This window comes from Pseudophryne corroboree, chromosome 8 (genome assembly GCF_028390025.1).
Source record: "Pseudophryne corroboree isolate aPseCor3 chromosome 8, aPseCor3.hap2, whole genome shotgun sequence".
In the NCBI taxonomy this organism is placed as follows: domain Eukaryota; kingdom Metazoa; phylum Chordata; class Amphibia; order Anura; family Myobatrachidae; genus Pseudophryne; species Pseudophryne corroboree.
Genome location: NC_086451.1, coordinates 15693356 through 15712521, shown reverse-complemented (window position 1 = coordinate 15712521; position 19166 = coordinate 15693356). Strand labels below are relative to the sequence as shown.

Genomic DNA, 19166 nt, shown 5'->3' with positions numbered 1-19166 from the left:
CCCCAACTAACTACTACTGTATATCCACTCCCCGGCTCTCCAACTCCCTAACTAACTACTACTGTATATCCACTCCCTGGCTCTCCAACTCCCTAACTAACTACTACTGTATATCCACTCCCTGGCTCTCCAACTCCCCAACTAACTACTACTGTATATCCACTCCCTGGCTCTCCAGCTCCCCAACTAACTACTACTGTATATCCACTCCCTGGCTCTCCAAAACCCCAACTAGCTACTACTGTATATCCACTCCCTGGCTCTCCAAAACCCCAACTAACTACTACTGTATATCCACTCCCCGTCTCTCCAACTCCCCAACTAACTACTACTGTATATCCACTCCCTGGCTCTCCAACTCCCTAACTACTACTGTATATCCACTCCCTGGCTCTCCAACTCCCCAACTAGCTACTACTGTATATCCACTCCCTGGCTCTCCAACTCCCTAACTAACTACTACTGCATATCCACTCCCTGGCTGTACAACTACAACTCCCTGTCACTGTTCAACGTCTGTATCAACTTCTGTATCAACTCCCCATCTCCTTATGGTATCCGATTGATAGAACTACAGTAAAAAGATAGTCAAAGGTCAATAAAGTCAAAAGGTAGACAGTGTTTAAGGTCGACAAATTCACAAGGTCAACATGACAATGGTTGACACACGTGGTCTTTTTCTGGCTCCATACTACTTCAACTCCCTGACTCTACTATATCAACTCCCCGACTCCCTACTACATTAACTCTCCAACAGTTTCTCTACTACATCAACTCCCCAACTCCCAGTTTCCCTACTACATCAACTCCCCGACTCCCAACTACATCAACTCCCTGACCCCCTACTACATTAACTCCCCAGCTCCTGGTTTCCCTACTACATCGACTCCCTACTACATTAACTCCCTAACTCCTGGTTTCCCTACTACATCAATTGCCCGACCCCCTACTACATCAACTAACCAACTTTCCGACTTCCTAGTAAATCAACTCCCCAACTCCTGGTTTCCCTACGACATCAACTCCCCGACTCCCTACTACATCAACTCTCCAACTCCCTACTACATTAACTCCCCAGCTGCTGCTTTCCCTACTACATCAACTCCTCAACTCCCTACTACATCAACTCTCCGACTCCCTACTGCATCAACTCCCCAACTTCCTGACTCCCTACTACATCAACTTCCCAACTTCCTATCTCCCTACAACATCAACTCTCCAACTCCCTACTATATTAACTCCTCAACTCCTCGTTTCCCTACGACAACGACTCCCTACTACATCAACTCCCCAACTCCCTACTACATCGACTCCCTACTACATCAACTCCTCAACTCCCTACTACATCAACTCTCCGACTCCCTACTGCATCAACTCCCCAACTTCCTGACTCCCTACTACATCAACTTCCCAACTTACTGTCTCCCTACAACATCAACTCTCCAACTCCCTAGTATATTAACTCCTCAACTCCTCGTTTCCCTACGACAACGACTCCCTACTACATCAACTCCCTACTACATCGACTCCCTACTACATCAACTCCCCAACTCCTGGTTTCCCTACTACATCAACTCCCCAACTCCTGGTTTCCCTACTACATCAACTCCCCAACTCCTGGTTTCCCTACTACATCAACTCCCCGACTCTCTACTACATCAACTTCCCAACTTCCTGTCTCCCTATGACATCAACTCCCTGACTCCCTACTATATTAACTCCCCGACCCCCTACTACATCAACTCCCCAACTCCCTACTACTGTACATCAACTCCCCAACTCCCTGACTCCCTACTACATCAACTCCCCAACTCCCTACTACTGTACATCAACTCCCTGACTCCCTACTACATCAACTGCCCGACTCCCTACATCATACACACCACAACTTCCTATTGCATCAACACCCGATCAAGCACTACTACATAAATTTTCTACTGCATCATCTCCCAACTTGCTCCTACATCACATGATTTATTATAGTTGTTAAATAGTCATAAACCATTACTTCAAAAGGTACATTATAATCAACACAATTGAATACAGGTTGGACACGATGGGCATTTTGCCTCTTTTCAACCTCAATTACTATGTTACTATAAACTTCCCAACTCCCTCCTGCACTGCCTGCTCCCTACTACTACTGTGCATCCAACAACTCTCACACTCCCTTCTACAGCCAATCTCCAGCTCCCTGTGGGGTATATTTACTAAGGTGGGAGTTCTTTTAGAAGTGGAGATGTTGCTCGTAGCAACCAATCAGATTCAACTTAATATTTATGTAGCTCCTTCTAGAAGATAATAGCTAGAATCTGATTGGTTGCTATGGGCAACATCTCCACTTCTAAAAAAACCTCCCACCTTAGTAAATATACCCCTGTGTGTCAGTTCCACTACTCCCTCTTGCAACAATGGATCTCAGTATTACAAATTATCTCCCTGGCTGCTGCTGGAGCCTCTGTAGTGGGGAAGACTCCAGGGGCCTGATTCATGTTTGGAAGTAAAGCAAAAAAAGCAAGTAACTTTGTGTCTGGAACCAACCATGCTGCCATGTAAGGGGATCAAATACCTTTATATTTTTTCTGTGCAGGGTAAATACTAACTGCTTTATATTTACACTGCAATTTAGATTTCAGTTTGAACACACCCCACCCAAATCTAACTCTCTCTGCACATGTTACATCTACCTGCAGTACACATGGTTTTGCCCAGTTGCTTGCTTTTTTGCTTTACTTACAAACATGAATTAAGCCACCCCAAAAAAAAGGATTATGCTCCTTATCCCAGAGATCTCCGTGACTGAGGCAGTTCAGTTACATTTAGCACGTAACGATACATTGCGCCGCCGTACAGCGGATTGTCTAGTGCAGCGGTGGCCAACCTGTGGCTCTTGAGCCACATGTGGCTCTTTCTTTATTCAAATGTGGCTCCCGACACTCGAGGTCCACAACAGTTCCGGAAACCGCTGCACTCCAGCCAGACGCACAGCAGCACTATGGGGACTGACAACTGAGGGAACCAGATACTAGAAGTGAGACACCCACCGGCAAACAGAGGACAAATAAGGTTCTGCTGCAATGGCAAGAGTTGGGGGGCTGTAGTGACACATGAGAGTGGGCTGGAGTGACACAGGAGGGTCCTGGCAGGAGTGACACATGGGGGAGATGACTGGAGTGACACATGGGGGAGCTGACTGGAGTAACACAGGAGGGTGCTGGCAGTAGTGACACATGGGGGAGCTGGCTGGAGTGACACATGGGGGAGCTGGCTGAAGTGACACATGGGGGAGCTGGCAGTAGTGACACATGGGGGAGCTGGCTGGAGTGACACAGGAGGGTCCTGGCAGGAGTGACACATGGGTGAGCTGACTGGAGTGACAGGAGGGTGCTGGCAGGAGTGACAAAGGAGGGTGGTGGCAGGAGTGACACATGGGGGAGCTGGCTGGAGTGACACAGGAGGGTGCTGGCAGGAGTGACACAGGAGGGTGCTGGCAGGAGTGACAAAGGAGGGTGCTGGCTGGAGTGACACATGGGGGAGCTGGCTGGAGTGACACAGGAGGGTGCTGGCAGGAGTGACACAGGAGGGTGGTGGCAGGAGTGACACATGGGGGAGCTGGCTGGAGTGACACATGGGGGAGCTGGCAGGAGTGACACAGGAGGGTGCTGGCAGGAGTGACACATGGGGGAGCTGGCTGGAGTGACACAGGAGGGTGGTGGCAGGAGTGACACAGGAGGGTGGTGGCAGGAGTGACACAGGAGGGTGCTGGCTGGAGTGACACAGGAGGGTGCTGGCAGGAGTGACACATGGGGGAGCTGGCTGGAGTGACATAGGAGGGTGCTGGCAGGAGTGACACATGAGGGAGCTGACTGGAGTGACACAGGAGGGTGGTGGCAGGAGTGACACATGGGGGAGCTGGCTGGAGTGACACATGGGGGAGCTGGCAGGAGTGACACAGGAGGGTGCTGGCAGGAGTGACACATGGGGGAGCTGGCTGGAGTGACACAGGAGGGTGCTGGCAGGAGTGACAAAGGAGGGTGGCAGGAGTGACACATGGGGGAGCTGGCTGGAGTGACACAGGAGGGTGCTGGCAGGAGTGACACAGGAGGGTGCTGGCAGGAGTGACACAGGAGGGTGGTGGCAGGAGTGACACATGGGGGAGCTGGCTGGAGTGACACATGGGGGAGCTGGCAGGAGTGACAGGAGGGTGCTGGCAGGAGTGACACATGGGGGAGCTGACTGGAGTGACACAGGAGGGTGGTGGCAGGAGTGACACAGGAGGGTGCTGGCAGGAGTGACACATGGGGGAGCTGACTGGAGTGACACAGGAGGGTGCTGGCAGGAGTGACACATGGGGGAGCTGACTGGAGTGACACAGGAGGGTGCTGGCAGGAGCGAGACATGGGGGAGCTGGCAGGAGTGACATAGGAGGGTGCTGGCTGGAGTGACACATGGGGGAGCTGACTGGAGTGACACAGGAGGGTGCTGGCAGGAGTGACACAGCAGGGTGCTGGCAGGAGTGACACATGGGTGAGCTGACTGGAGTGACACAGGAGGGAGCTGGCTGAAGTGACACAGCAGGGTGCTGGCAGGAGTGACACATGGGTGAGCTGACTGGAGTGACACAGGAGGGAGCTGGCTGGAGTGACACAGGAGGGTGTTGGCTGGAGTGACACATGGGGGAGCTGGCTGGAGTGACACAGGAGGGTACTGGCAGGAGTGACACATGGGTGAGCTGACTGGAGTGACACAGCAGGGTGCTGGTAGGAGTGACACATGGGTGAGCTGACTGGAGTGACACAGGAGGGAGCTGGCTGGAGTGACACAGGAGGGTGTTGGCTGGAGTGACACATGGGGGAGCTGGCTGGAGTGACACAGGAGAGTGCTGGCAGGAGTGACACATGGGTGAGCTGACTGGAGTGACACATGGGTGAGAAGACTGGAGTGACACAGGAGGGTGCTGGCAGGAGTGACACATGGGGGAGCTGACTGGAGTGACACAGGAGGGTGCTGGCAGGAGTGACACATGGGGGAGCTGGCAGGAGTGACACAGGAGGGTGGTGGCAGGAGTGACACATGGGGGAGCTGGCTGGAGTGACACATGGGGGAGCTGGCAGGAGTGACACAGGAGGGTGCTGGCAGGAGTGACACATGGGGGAGCTGGCTGGAGTGACACAGGAGGGTGCTGGCAGGAGTGACACAGGAGGGTGCTGGCAGGAGTGACACATGGGGGAGCTGACTGGAGTGACACAGGAGGGTGCTGGCTGGAGTGACACAGGAGGGTGCTGGCTGGAGTGACACATGGGGGAGCTGACTGGAGTGACACAGGAGGGTGCTGGCAGGAGTGACACATGGGGGAGCTGACTGGAGTGACACAGGAGGGTGCTGGCTGCAGTGACACATGGGTGAGCTGACTGGAGTGACACAGGAGGGTGCTGGCAGGAGTGACACATGGGGGAGCTGACTGGAGTGACACAGGAGGGTGCTGGCAGGAGTGACACATGGGTGAGCTGACTGGAGTGACACAGGAGGGTGCTGGCAGGAGTGACACATGGGGGAGCTGGCAGGAGTGACACAGGAGGGTGCTGGCAGGAGTGACACAGGAGGGTGCTGGCAGGAGTGACACATGGGGGAGCTGGCTGGAGTGACACATGGGGGAGCTGGCTGGAGTGACACAGGAGGGTGCTGGCAGGAGTGACATAGGAGGGTGCTGGCAGGAGTGACACATGGGGGAGCTGACTGGAGTGACACAGGAGGGTGCTGGCAGGAGTGACACATGGGGGAGCTGACTGGAGTGACACAGGAGGGTGCTGGCAGGAGCGAGACATGGGGGAGCTGACTGGAGTGACACAGGAGGGTGCTGGCAGGAGTGACACATGGGGGAGCTGACTGGAGTGACACAGGAGGGTGCTGGCAGGAGCGAGACATGGGGGAGCTGGCTGGAGTGACACAGGAGGGTGCTGGCTGGAGTGACACATGGGAGAGCTGACTGGAGTGACACAGGAGGGTGCTGGCAGGAGTGACACATGGGGGAGCTGGCAGGAGTGACACAGCAGGGTGCTGGCAGGAGTGACACATGGGTGAGCTGACTGGAGCGACACAGGAGGGAGCTGGCTGGAGTGACACAGGAGAGTGCTGGCATGAGTGACACATGGGTGAGCTGACTGGAGTGACACAGGAGGGTGGTGGCAGGAGTGACACATGGGGGAGCTGACTGGAGTGACACAGGAGGGTGCTGGCAGGAGTGACACATGGGGGAGCTGACTGGAGTGACACAGGAGGGTGCTGGCAGGAGTGACACAGGAGGGTGGTGGCAGGAGTGACACATGGGGGAGCTGACTGGAGCGACACAGGAGGGAGCTGGCTGGAGTGACACAGGAGGGTGCTGGCATGAGTGCACATGGGTGAGCTGGCAGGAGTGACACAGGAGGGTGGTGGCAGGAGTGACACATGGGGGAGCTGACTGGAGTGACACATGGGGGAGCTGGCAGGAGTGACACAGGAGGGTGCTGGCAGGAGTGACACATGGGGGAGCTGGCTGGAGTGACACAGGAGGGTGCTGGCAGGAGTGACACAGGAGGTGCTGGCAGGAGTGACACATGGGGGAGCTGACTGGAGTGACACAGGAGGGTGCTGGCAGGAGTGACACATGGGGGAGCTGACTGGAGTGACACAGGAGGGTGCTGGCAGGAGCGAGACATGGGGGAGCTGACTGGAGTGACACAGGAGGGTGCTGGCAGGAGTGACACATGGGGGAGCTGACTGGAGTGACACAGGAGGGTGCTGGCAGGAGCGAGACATGGGGGAGCTGGCTGGAGTGACACAGGAGGGTGCTGGCAGGAGTGACACATGGGGGAGCTGACTGGAGTGACACAGGAGGGTGCTGGCAGGAGCGAGACATGGGGGAGCTGGCTGGAGTGACACAGGAGGGTGCAGGCTGGAGTGACACATGGGAGAGCTGACTGGAGTGACACAGGAGGGTGCTGGCAGGAGTGACACAGGAGGGAGCTGGCTGGAGTGACACAGGAGGGTGCTGGCAGGAGTGACACATGGGGGAGCTGGCAGGAGTGACACATGGGGGTGCTGGCAGGAGTGACACATGGGGGAGCTGAGTGGAGAGACACAGGAGGGTCCTGGCAGGAGTAACACATGAGGGAGCTGGCTGGAGTGACACAGGAGGGTGCTGGCTGGAGTGACACATGGGTGAGCTGGCAGGAGTGACACAGGAGGGTGGTGGCAGGAGTGACACATGGGGGAGCTGGCAGTAGTGAGACATGGGTGAGCTGACTGGAGTGACACAGGAGAGTGGTGGCAGGAGTGACACATGGGGGAGCTGGCAGTAGTGACACAGGAGGGTGCTGGCAGGAGTGACACATGGGTGAGCTGACTGGAGTGACACAGGAGGGTGCTGGCAGGATTGACACATGGGGGAGCTGGCAGGCGTGACACATGGGGGAGCTGGCAGGAGTGACACAGGAGGGTGCTGGCAGGAGTGACACATGAGAAGCTGACTGGAGTGACACAGGAGGGTCCTGGCAGGAGTGACTCATGGGGGAGCTGACTGGAGTGACACATGAGAAGCTGACTGGAGTGACACAGGAGGGTCCTAGCAGGAGTGACACATGGGGGAGCTGGCTGGAGTGACACAGGAGGGTCAGGAAGGACTGATACATGGGGGAGCTGAGTGGAGTGACACAGGAGGGTCCTGGCAGAAGTGACACATGAGGGAGCTGGCTGAAGTGACACAGGAGGGTCCTAGCAGGAGTAACACATGAGGGAGCTGGCTGGAGTGACACAGGAGGGTGCTGGCTGGAGTGACACATGGGTGAGCTGGCAGGAGTGACACAGGAGGGTGGTGGCAGGAGTGACACATGGGGGAGCTGGCAGTAGTGAGACATGGGTGAGCTGACTGGAGTGACACAGGAGAGTGGTGGCAGGAGTGACACATGGGGGAGCTGGCAGTAGTGACACAGGAGGGTGCTGGCAGGAGTGACACATGGGTGAGCTGACTGGAGTGACACAGGAGGGTGCTGGCAGGATTGACACATGGGGGAGCTGGCAGGCGTGACACATGGGGGAGCTGGCAGGAGTGACACAGGAGGGTGCTGGCAGGAGTGACACATGAGAAGCTGACTGGAGTGACACAGGAGGGTCCTGGCAGGAGTGACTCATGGGGGAGCTGACTGGAGTGACACATGAGAAGCTGACTGGAGTGACACAGGAGGGTCCTAGCAGGAGTGACACATGGGGGAGCTGGCTGGAGTGACACAGGAGGGTCAGGAAGGACTGATACATGGGGGAGCTGAGTGGAGTGACACAGGAGGGTCCTGGCAGAAGTGACACATGAGGGAGCTGGCTGAAGTGACACAGGAGGGTCCTAGCAGGAGTAACACATGAGGGAGCTGGCTGGAGTGACACAGGAGGGTGCTGGCTGGAGTGACACATGGGTGAGCTGGCAGGAGTGACACAGGAGGGTGGTGGCAGGAGTGACACATGGGGGAGCTGGCAGTAGTGAGACATGGGTGAGCTGACTGGAGTGACACAGGAGGGCGGTGGCAGGAGTGACACATGGGGGTGCTGGCAGTAGTGACACAGGAGGGTGCTGGCAGGAGTGACACATGGGTGAGCTGACTGGAGTGACACAGGAGGGTGCTGGCAGGATTGACACATGGGGGAGCTGGCAGGCGTGACACATGGGGGAGCTGGCAGGAGTGACACAGGAGGGTGCTGGCAGGAGTGACACATGGGGGAGCTGACTGGAGTGACATAGGAGGGTCCTGGCAGGAGTGACACATGGGGGAGCTGGCAGGAGTGACACAGGAGGGTGCTGGCTGGAGTGACAAGGGGGAGCTGAATGGAGTGACACAGGAAGGTCCTGGCAGGAGTGACACATGGGGGAGCTGGCTGGAGTGACACAGGAGGGTGCTGGCTGGAGTGACAAGGGGGAGCTGGCTGGAGTGACACAGGAAGGTCCTGGCCGGAGTGACACATGGGGGAGCTGGCAGGAGTGACACATGGGGGAGCTGGCTGGAGTGACACAGGAGGGTGCTGGCTGGAGTGACAAGGGGGAGCTGAATGGAGTGACACAGGAAGGTCCTGGCAGGAGTGACACATGGGGGAGCTGACTGGAGTGACACATGGTGGAGCTGAAGTGTATTATGTGAATCTTTTTCAATATATTTTATGTGAATCTGTTTTTTTTAATGTATTTTATGTGGATCTAGCTTTTTCAATGTATTTTTTTTTATCAGGGTTGTGGCCTAGCAGGCACAAGGCCACACCCCATTTTTGTACACGCAAGTTTGGTTCGATGACGGCTCTTAGATGTACCTAACAAAATTTTTTGGCTCTTTGTCTCCGACTGGTTGGCCACCCCTGGTCTAGTGTGTACGCTGGATAATGACTGCTACAAAGGCAGTTTATCTACTTGAAACTTCAGCTTGGTGTGTGGGTTGGACTATTACAGAAATGTGGCAACATGTAGAGAGCAATGCCAGAAAATGTTATTACTTTGTTCTGCGTTGCTCTGATAGTGAAGGGATGGCTTTTACGCCTCTAAAATGATGTTTTGTTTGACACATGGGGGAGCTGACTGGAGTGACACAGGAGGGTGCTGGCAGGAGCGAGACATGGGGGAGCTGGCTGGAGTGACACAGGAGGGTGCTGGCTGGAATGACACATGGGAGAGCTGACTGGAGTGACACAGGAGGGTGCTGGCAGGAGTGACACATGGGGGAGCTGGCAGGAGTGACACAGCAGGGTGCTGGCAGGAGTGACACATGGGTGAGCTGACTGGAGCGACACAGGAGGGAGCTGGCTGGAGTGACACAGGAGGGTGCTGGCATGAGTGACACATGGGTGAGCTGACTGGAGTGACACAGGAGGGTGGTGGCAGGAGTGACACATGGGGGAGCTGACTGGAGTGACACAGGAGGGTGCTGGCAGGAGTGACACATGGGGGAGCTGACTGGAGTGACACAGGAGGGTGCTGGCAGGAGTGACACAGGAGGGTGGTGGCAGGAGTGACACATGGGGGAGCTGACTGGAGTGACACATGGGGGAGCTGGCAGGAGTGACACAGGAGGGTGCTGGCAGGAGTGACACATGGGGGAGCTGGCTGGAGTGACACAGGAGGGTGCTGGCAGGAGTGACACAGGAGGTGCTGGCAGGAGTGACACTTGGGGAAGCTGACTGGAGTGACACAGGAGGGTGCTGGCAGGAGTGACACATGGGGGAGCTGACTGGAGTGACACAGGAGGGTGCTGGCAGGAGCGAGACATGGGGGAGCTGACTGGAGTGACACAGGAGGGTGCTGGCAGGAGTGACACATGGGGGAGCTGACTGGAGTGACACAGGAGGGTGCTGGCAGGAGCGAGACATGGGGGAGCTGGCTGGAGTGACACAGGAGGGTGCAGGCTGGAGTGACACATGGGAGAGCTGACTGGAGTGACACATGGGGGAGCTGGCAGGAGTGACACATGGGGGAGCTGGCAGGAGTGACACATGGGGGTGCTGGCAGGAGTGACACATGGGGGAGCTGAGTGGAGAGACACAGGAGGGTCCTGGCAGGAGTAACACATGAGGGAGCTGGCTGGAGTGACACAGGAGGGTGCTGGCTGGAGTGACACATGGGTGAGCTGGCAGGAGTGACACAGGAGGGTGGTGGCAGGAGTGACACATGGGGGAGCTGGCAGTAGTGAGACATGGGTGAGCTGACTGGAGTGACACAGGAGGGTGGTGGCAGGAGTGACACATGGGGGAGCTGGCAGTAGTGACACAGGAGGGTGCTGGCAGGAGTGACACATGGGTGAGCTGACTGGAGTGACACAGGAGGGTGCTGGCAGGATTGACACATGGGGGAGCTGGCAGGCGTGACACATGGGGGAGCTGGCAGGAGTGACACAGGAGGGTGCTGGCAGGAGTGACACATGAGAAGCTGACTGGAGTGACACAGGAGGGTCCTGGCAGGAGTGACTCATGGGGGAGCTGACCGGAGTGACACATGAGAAGCTGACTGGAGTGACACAGGAGGGTCCTAGCAGGAGTGACACATGGGGGAGCTGGCTGGAGTGACACAGGAGGGTCAGGAAGGACTGATACATGGGGGAGCTGGCAGGAGTGACACAGGAGGGTGCTGGCAGGAGTGACACATGGGGGAGCTGACTGGAGTGACACAGGAGGGTGCTGGCAGAAGTGACACATGAGGGAGCTGGCTGGAGTGACACATGGGGGAGCTCAGCTGACTGGAGTGACATAGGAGGATCCTGGCAGGAGTGACACATGGGGGAGCTGGCTGGAGTGACACAGGAGGGTGCTGGCAGGAGTGACACATGGGGGAGCTGGCAGGAGTGACACAGGAGGGTGCTGGCAGTAGCGAGACATGGGGGAGCTGGCTGGAGTGACACAGGAGGGTGCTGGCAGGAGTGACACATGGGGGAGCTGACTGGAGTGACATAGGAGGGTGCTGGCAGGAGTGACACATGGGGAAGTTGGCTGGAGTGACATAGGAGGGTCCTGGCAGGAGTGACACATGGGGGAGCTGACTGGAGTGACATAGGAGGGTCCTGGCAGGAGTGACACATGGGGGAGCTGGCTGGAGTGACACAGGAGGGTGCTGGCTGGAGTGACAAGGGGGAGCTGAATGGAGTGACACAGGAAGGTCCTGGCAGGAGTGACACATGGGGGAGCTGGCTGGAGTGACACAGGAGGGTGCTGGCTGGAGTGACAAGGGGGAGCTGGCTGGAGTGACACAGGAAGGTCCTGGCAGGAGTGACACATGGGGGAGCTGGCAGGAGTGACACATGGGGGAGCTGGCTGGAGTGACACAGGAGGGTGCTGGCTGGAGTGACAAGGGGGAGCTGAATGGAGTGACACAGGAAGGTCCTGGCAGGAGTGACACATGGGGGAGCTGACTGGAGTGACACATGGTGGAGCTGAAGTGTATTATGTGAATCTTTTTCAATATATTTTATGTGAATCTGTTTTTTTAATGTATTTTATGTGGATCTAGCTTTTTCAATGTATTTTTTTTACCAGGGGTGTGGCCTAGCAGGCACAAGGCCACACCCCATTTTTGTACACGCAAGTTTGGTTCGATGTCGGCTCTTAGATGTACCTAACAAGATTTTTTGGCTCTTTGTCTCCGACTGGTTGGCCACCCCTGGTCTAGTGTGTACGCTGGATAATGACTGCTACAAAGGCAGTTTATCTACTTGAAACTTCAGCTTGGTGTGTGGGTTGGACTATTACAGAAATGTGGCAACATGTAGAGAGCAATGTCAGAAATTGTTATTACTTTGTTCTGCGTTGCTCTGATAGTGAAGGGATGGCTTTTACGCCTCTAAAATGATGTTTTGTTAGTTTAGAGATCCTATAGTAAGCGGTGGCCATACACATGTAAGACAAAAAGGGTAATTCAGAGTTGATCGTAGCAGCAAATTTGTTAGCAATTGGGCAAAACCATGTGCACTGCAGGCTGGGAAGATGTAACATGTGCAGAGAGAGTTAGATTTGGGTGGGTTATAGTGTCTCTGTGCAGGGTAAATACTGGCTGCTTAATTTTTACATGGGATACGGACGTTAGGTCGACACAACGTAGGTCGGTAGTCATTAGGTCGACCACTAAAGAACCTTGCCCGAAGCATGGCGAGCGAACACGGTGCACTAATTGGGGTTCCCCATCATTTTCCGAAGAAAACAACACCAAAAAAAGTGACTGTCGACCTAAGTTGGGTCGAGCCAACGACCCATACCCATCTGCCCCACCTGCAGTGCACATGGTTTTGCCCAACTGCTAACAAATTTGCTGCTGCGATCAGGTCTGAATTACCCCCATAGTCTCTACAGCCCGGGGCACAGTACCATGGATCCTGTTCTGTATTATAGGTGCAATTCTCAGTATCTGCTCATAGCGACAGCTCCACTGTGTAACCTCTAATTCGCGGCATCTGTACTAGTTCTGAATACATTAAAGACTTCATGAGGAGCAAAGATCTTATATATATCCTTCATATGCATATATGGACAATTGCGCAAGGTGTGTTCTATTGTTCCCTATAATATGTGTAATTCTCAGTACCTGTTTGTGGACAGTACCACTTCTTTTGTTCTATATGCCGTGTGTAATTCTTTGTTATTTATGGTATCCGGACTCCAGGTCGACAACAAAAAGGTCGACACACATTAGGTCGACGCCAATTGGTCAATACACCTTAGGTCGACATGGGCAAAAGGTCGACAGGAACAAGGTCGACATGGAAAAATGTCGACATGAGTTTTTCACGATTTTTTTCTTTTTGGAACCTTTTCATACTTAACGATCCACGTGGACTACGATTGGAACAGTAATCTGTGCCGAGCGAAGCAGTAGCGGAGCGAAGGCACCATGCCCGAAGCATGGCGAGCGGAGCGGTGCACTAATTGGGGTTCCTGGTCACTCTACGAAGAAAACGACACCAAAAAACATTAAAAAATCATGTCGACCTTTTTCCATGTCGACCTTGTTCCTGTCGACCTTTTGTACATGTTGACCTAAGGTGTGTCGACCAATTGGTGTCGACCTAAGGCGTGTCGACCTTTTTTGTTGTCGACCCTGAGTCCCAGACCCGTTATTTATTCTTATGTTGTATATAATGACTACGGCACAGTACTACTTCTTTCATTCTATATGCAATGTGCAATTCACTGTATCTGGTCTTATTCTGTATGTATGGACAACTGCACAGTACTACTTCTTTCATTCTATATGCAATGTGCAGTTCACTGTATCGGGTCTTATTCTGTATGTATGGACAACTGCACAGTACTACTTCTTTCATTCTATATACAATGTGCAATTCACTGTACCTGGTCTTATTCTGTATGTATGGACAACTGCACAGTGCCACTTCTTTCATTCTATATGCAATGTGCAGTTCACTGTATCGGGTCTTATTCTGTATGTATGGACAACTGCACAGTACTACTTCTTTCATTCTATATGCAATGTGCAATTCACTGTATCTGGTCTTATTCTGTATGTATGGACAACTGCACAGTGCCACTTCTTTCATTCTGTATGCAGTTCACTGTATCTTGTCTTATTCTGTATGTATAGACAACTGCACAGTGCCACTTCTTTCATTCTATATGCAATGTTCAATTCACTGTACCTGGTCTTATTCTGTATATATGGACAACTGCACAGTACCACTTCTTTTGTTCTGATTCCTGACAATGGTATTTGGTTTTAAGCCCATTATGCACAGTACAACTTCACAGGTCTATATTGTCCGTTTTATAGAAGCACAAACGGTATAGCACACTATGGGGGAGGGGGGGGGGGGGGGCATTTATCAAAAATCCCATTTCCAGATCATTCTGGGCACAATGTTAGTGCCCAGGATCGCATTGCAGGAGGCCATTTTACCGGCGCCAAACCGATGGGGGCTGCGTCTGCCTGCGGGAACGGGGGGAATCGCAGCAGATATCTGAGATTTCTGCTGCAGTCCCTCCGTCATACATTTAGAGGATACTAACTACATTTTTGTGGTTACCCCCCCAAAATGGGTGTTTTTGGGGAATAAGCCTCAAATATTTCGTGATAAATTGTCCCCTATACTAGCAAGCCTTGTGACCGTGTCCTGTTGGGGGGGTATCCAGATGACCATAAAAGGTACAAAATGTCAACATCATCCCGTTGACACATGTTGTTTGTGTTTTTTCCATGTTTTCCCAACATTTGCTTGATTTCCCATCCACGTGGACTACGACTGGGAATAGTAACCTGTGCCGAACAAAGATTTGTCCCAAAAAACGTGGAAAAACAGTGTCGGCCATTGCCCTGTCATGTCGACCTTTGAACCCGTTGACCTTAACCACTGTCAACCTTTTACCTGTTGACCTTTTTGTGCCTGTAAACCTAATGTATGTATGACATTGTATATCACACCCGTCGGAGCCCGCAATGCCGAGTGCCCCCAGGACCCGTACAGGTGACTGCGCTGCCAGACGGAAAAGGTTAATCCCAGGATAGGGATTACATGTGCACAGATACTGTCTCCCTGCAATGCATCCTCCTCTCCCAGGATCTCCGCGGCGGCTGCAAGGGACCAATCTGTGAACTTTTCCCCCCTTTGCTTTTGGGTCTGTGGAGATCTGTGTCGTTTTATTTTTTTGGGGAACCCTGGCCGGGTGCCAGCTGTCGCTCCTCGCAGCCCTGGTATAGAGCCTCCCTCCCCTCTCCTCTGATCTGGTGCGCAGTGATCATGCTGCTGCAATATAGCAAGATCCTGGCTGGAACATGTTTATCCCCATTCCCCCTCTCTCCCTCTCTCTCTCTCTCTCTCGCTCCCTGAATTCACACTGAATTAACCCGTCCAGTAGCTGGTGCCAATGCATGTGCCGAATGCCTGTCTAAAGTGGCCTGCTGTCGTCTCGTCCTCCTCTGCCTTCCTGCTGTTTGTGGTGGAGACTGTAAGATGGGAGAAGACCTATGACAGCATGAGGTAAGGTGCTGCAGCATTGTCCGCGTTGATGATTATGTGTCGCTTGATTCCACACATGGAAAGTTTAATCGCCTGCAGGCACCGGTGCAGAGGATATGCGGCGTTGATGCAGGTGCCGGCCTGGGGTGGCTGGCTCCTCTCTGTGTGTGTGTGTGTGTGTGTGTGTGTGCGCGCTGGCTGGGGGCACTGGGTGAGAGGCTGGTAACGCCAGAAGCCACCGCCTGTGAAGTATTCATGGATGTTTGCGGTTCTAGTAATACATACAGAGAAAGGGGGAGTGTGTCTGTGTGTAGAGGAGGGGGCAGCTTCTGTACGAAGCTCAGCTTCCGACCGCAGAATCACCAGAGGCAGCAGGAGAGTCCACGCTGAGCCAGATGCAGCACACGTTAGCCGTAGAGGGGAAATATGCACAGGCGTGTGTGTGTGTGTGTGTGTGTGTGTGTGTGACGCTGGCTATACCCCGGAGCCATATACTTTGGTTAATCCCATTAATTGCTCTCAACGCGCCCTTAATAATTTTGTTGTTGTTTTTGTTTGTTGTTTTTCTTTAGCATGAATCCATTTAATTTGGGAGCCCCCCAGCTGGGCGTCGTTGCCAGGCTGTGCGTTATCGCAGAGGGCGGCACATTTTATAAAGTGCCTGAAACTGATTGTGACTTCCCTCTCCGTGGTCAGGCGCCCGCCTGGAAGCTTTAATACTTTAATTTTAGCCCCGCGGTACGAGATATTACTGCTGTTGTCTCGGCAGATAATTGGTGGTAGTGCCCTGGGATACACAGCAGGAGGCGCACCGTCGCGTATGCAGCTGGCTGGCATTGGGCGGGCGGTTTCTGACGGCGGGCGATCGCACGCTGAAGTCACTCGATGACCGGGTTGTTGGACCCGGCGATCTTTTTTAAAGCCACCGGCGCAGAGATTTAAGGACAGTCTGACCGATTCGCTTAGCGTGTTCATAAGCCGCCCCTTTACGCCACTGCATAAATCATGTCATTTTAGTGTCGGCACTATAGACCTGTTATCTGACGGGAAATGTCCCCTCCCAAAGGTTTACCTTATAAATGCAGGTACTGCTGCTACCTCCATTTAATCATCATTAGTTTGGGATTTTACTTGTGTAACTTTGAGACCTATATAGTGGCAGATGCTCAATTAGCTTAGTGATATCACTCAGGTGCTTGCAAGGGAGGGGTATTTCTGAGCAAGAAAAAAATGCATTTTGTTTCCCCCAGCACCCTGAATGATAACAGTAACCAGATTTAAATACTACATAATATGAGAATTCCGAGATCTTGGTTACATATATTTGCGCAAATGTATCAATAAGCCCCAAAGCCGCGTAAAGTCCTCTCTGTATATTGGGGGTCCCTAGTGCTATATCTAGGTGCAGGGTGTGGCACCCCAAAAAATCAGCATAAGCCAGAAAGCCCAGGGCAGCATACCAGTGAAAAAACTATAGTGTTAATAGATTAGTGTTAGGAAGCTGAAGCTATATACAGAAGGTGATACAAAAATCATGTGATGTAATTAAAATAAAGAAATAGTGTTAGTGAAGAAATGAGTAAGTGATAAGTGTTAATAGAATGTAATGGTATGCCACACTAGAGCCATCCAGCCCAGCCAATCCAGGGGCACCGCACCCCACACCTCCGTTACCGCAATCTGGGTCTATGAATAACCAGCAAGGAGCCACATGATAGTAACTTTGAGACCCACAGGTTGATGGTGGGCTACCGGTTGATGGTGGGCTACCGGTATTACAGGGGCGACCAAGTTCTTGCATGGCCGCAGTCTGTCTAAACGCAATGGCCTCAACTGGACTGTGGCCATTTTGCTACGCATAATCTCACATCATTCCAGGCAGGAAAATAGGGACAAGTTAGGTCACCCCTAAGCCCTGTGCCCTCTCCTAGACTGCGCCATAACACTGTGGATAATTTATGTGCCCCCACGGCAGATTTTATTATTAAACTTCTAAGATGTGATCAGAGTTCTAGCAGCCGACTCATGGGGGGAAAGGTGCATAAAAATGTCATTTACTAGGAAGAGTCGACGTTACCACTGATATATAATGGGGCGCAGTGCGGCGTTACGGAACAGTATGGAAATGGGCGCATTGAACAAATTGCACCAGTGTCGCTCAGACTGGAGAACGCCGCGAGACGTGGTGACAACTCCCAGGATTCAGCGTGGTCCCATTAATTATTAACACCTTCAGCGTTGGGAATGAACTGGGAAACTAGGTCACCAGATGTGACAGCGGGGAGCGGACAGAGGCCGCAGCTATTTGCGCTCCCATCCCACTGAGAAAGTTTTGCTTCTGGCGCTGAGCAATTCAATATATTGTGATTGATGGATTTTGCCTTTAGATTTAGACAGTTTAATGGCTTCATTTTGCATTCAGCAACTTATACACCGCTTTACCTGACTGTCTTATGTCTGTGCTTTTCACCAAGTCCTTTATATCAGCGAGGCACAGTTGTTTATCGCTACTGTCTTTTGGATGCTACAGAGGCCGCTCCTGCTGCTCCTCACTGACATACACCCAACAGCTATGTATTGCCTCATAAGAGCGGCCCTCTGACTAGAGCCTGGGTCTATGTGTTTATTGGGGAAGCTGCAGCTGGGTGGGTGCACGGAGTCCAGTAGCTTCACCGCTATATAGAGGTGTTTCCAAATTCAAAGTGGCCGGAATTATGTTGTGGGGCTTTTTCGTTTGCAAATATTTTGCTTTCTAATCCTTTAAAATGTAAGTTCTCACGAGCAGGGCCCTCAACCCTCATGTGCTTTTCCTTCTCTTACTTAAACCATCTTCGATGGCACCAAATCCCGCGGTTTCCTGCCTCCCTGATACTTATATCAGAGTCGTTTGCTGATGTAGCTATGTTTATTTACCCTGTACTTGTCCTATATTGTCTTCAACTGTAAAGGTGGGTACACATTGGAAAGATATATCTGCAGATCAATTGATCTGCAGATATAGCTATGGACGGATCGGGCAGTGTGCTGTGCATACACACTGCCCGATCCGTCGGGGACTGACGTCATGAACTGGGTGGGCGTGTACACACGCCCGCCCAGTTCAGCTGTCAGTCACCGCCGGCTGCCGCAGCATGTGTACGGGCGGTCGGCCGACCGCCGTACACACACAGCGACGCGCCAATATATCGGTAGATATATTGGCCGTCGGCTGTGCTGCAGGGCCGACGCGATACGTCTGTGAACGACGGAGTTCACAGACGTATCAGCCGTACACACTGGCCGACGGTCCCACGATATATCGGCCGTTCAAGAGAACGACCGATATATCGGCCAGTGTGTACGGGCCTTAAGTCGCTGTTTCCTGTTCTGATTATTCGTTTATGTACTCTGTAATTGGGCGCTGCAGATCCCTTGTGGCACCATATAAATAAAGGATGACAATAATAGTAATTATTTTTCTGCTGTTATCATGCTGTTAACTGGGTTCAGATCACAGGTTGTACGGTGTGATTGGTGTGGCTGGTATGAGTCTTACCCGGGATTCAAAATCCTTCCTTATTGTGTACGCTCGTCAGGGCACGGTGTCCTAACTGAGGCTTGGAGGAGGGTCATAGGGGGAGGAGCCAGTGCACACCACCTGATCCTAAAGCTTTTACTTTTGTGCCCTGTAGTAATTTTTTTTTTTTTTTTTAGCTCTCTTCCATT

General features: G+C 53.0%; 1 protein-coding gene across 3 annotated transcripts in view; it reads left to right on the top strand.

Annotated features, from left to right (window-relative positions):
- Positions 1 to 19166, top strand: part of GARNL3 (GTPase activating Rap/RanGAP domain like 3) — a 429083-nt gene that overhangs the window by 46686 nt on the left and 363231 nt on the right. The window contains exon 1 of one of the 3 annotated variants that reach the window (XM_063935953.1): positions 15213 to 15482. The exons of the other annotated variants lie outside the window; for them this stretch is intronic. Within the exon in view, the coding sequence (XP_063792023.1) occupies positions 15370 to 15482 (113 nt within the window). The 5' untranslated portion in view covers positions 15213 to 15369. Of the gene's footprint in view, positions 1 to 15212; positions 15483 to 19166 lie in introns of those variants that run through there. 3 annotated transcript variants of the gene reach the window in all.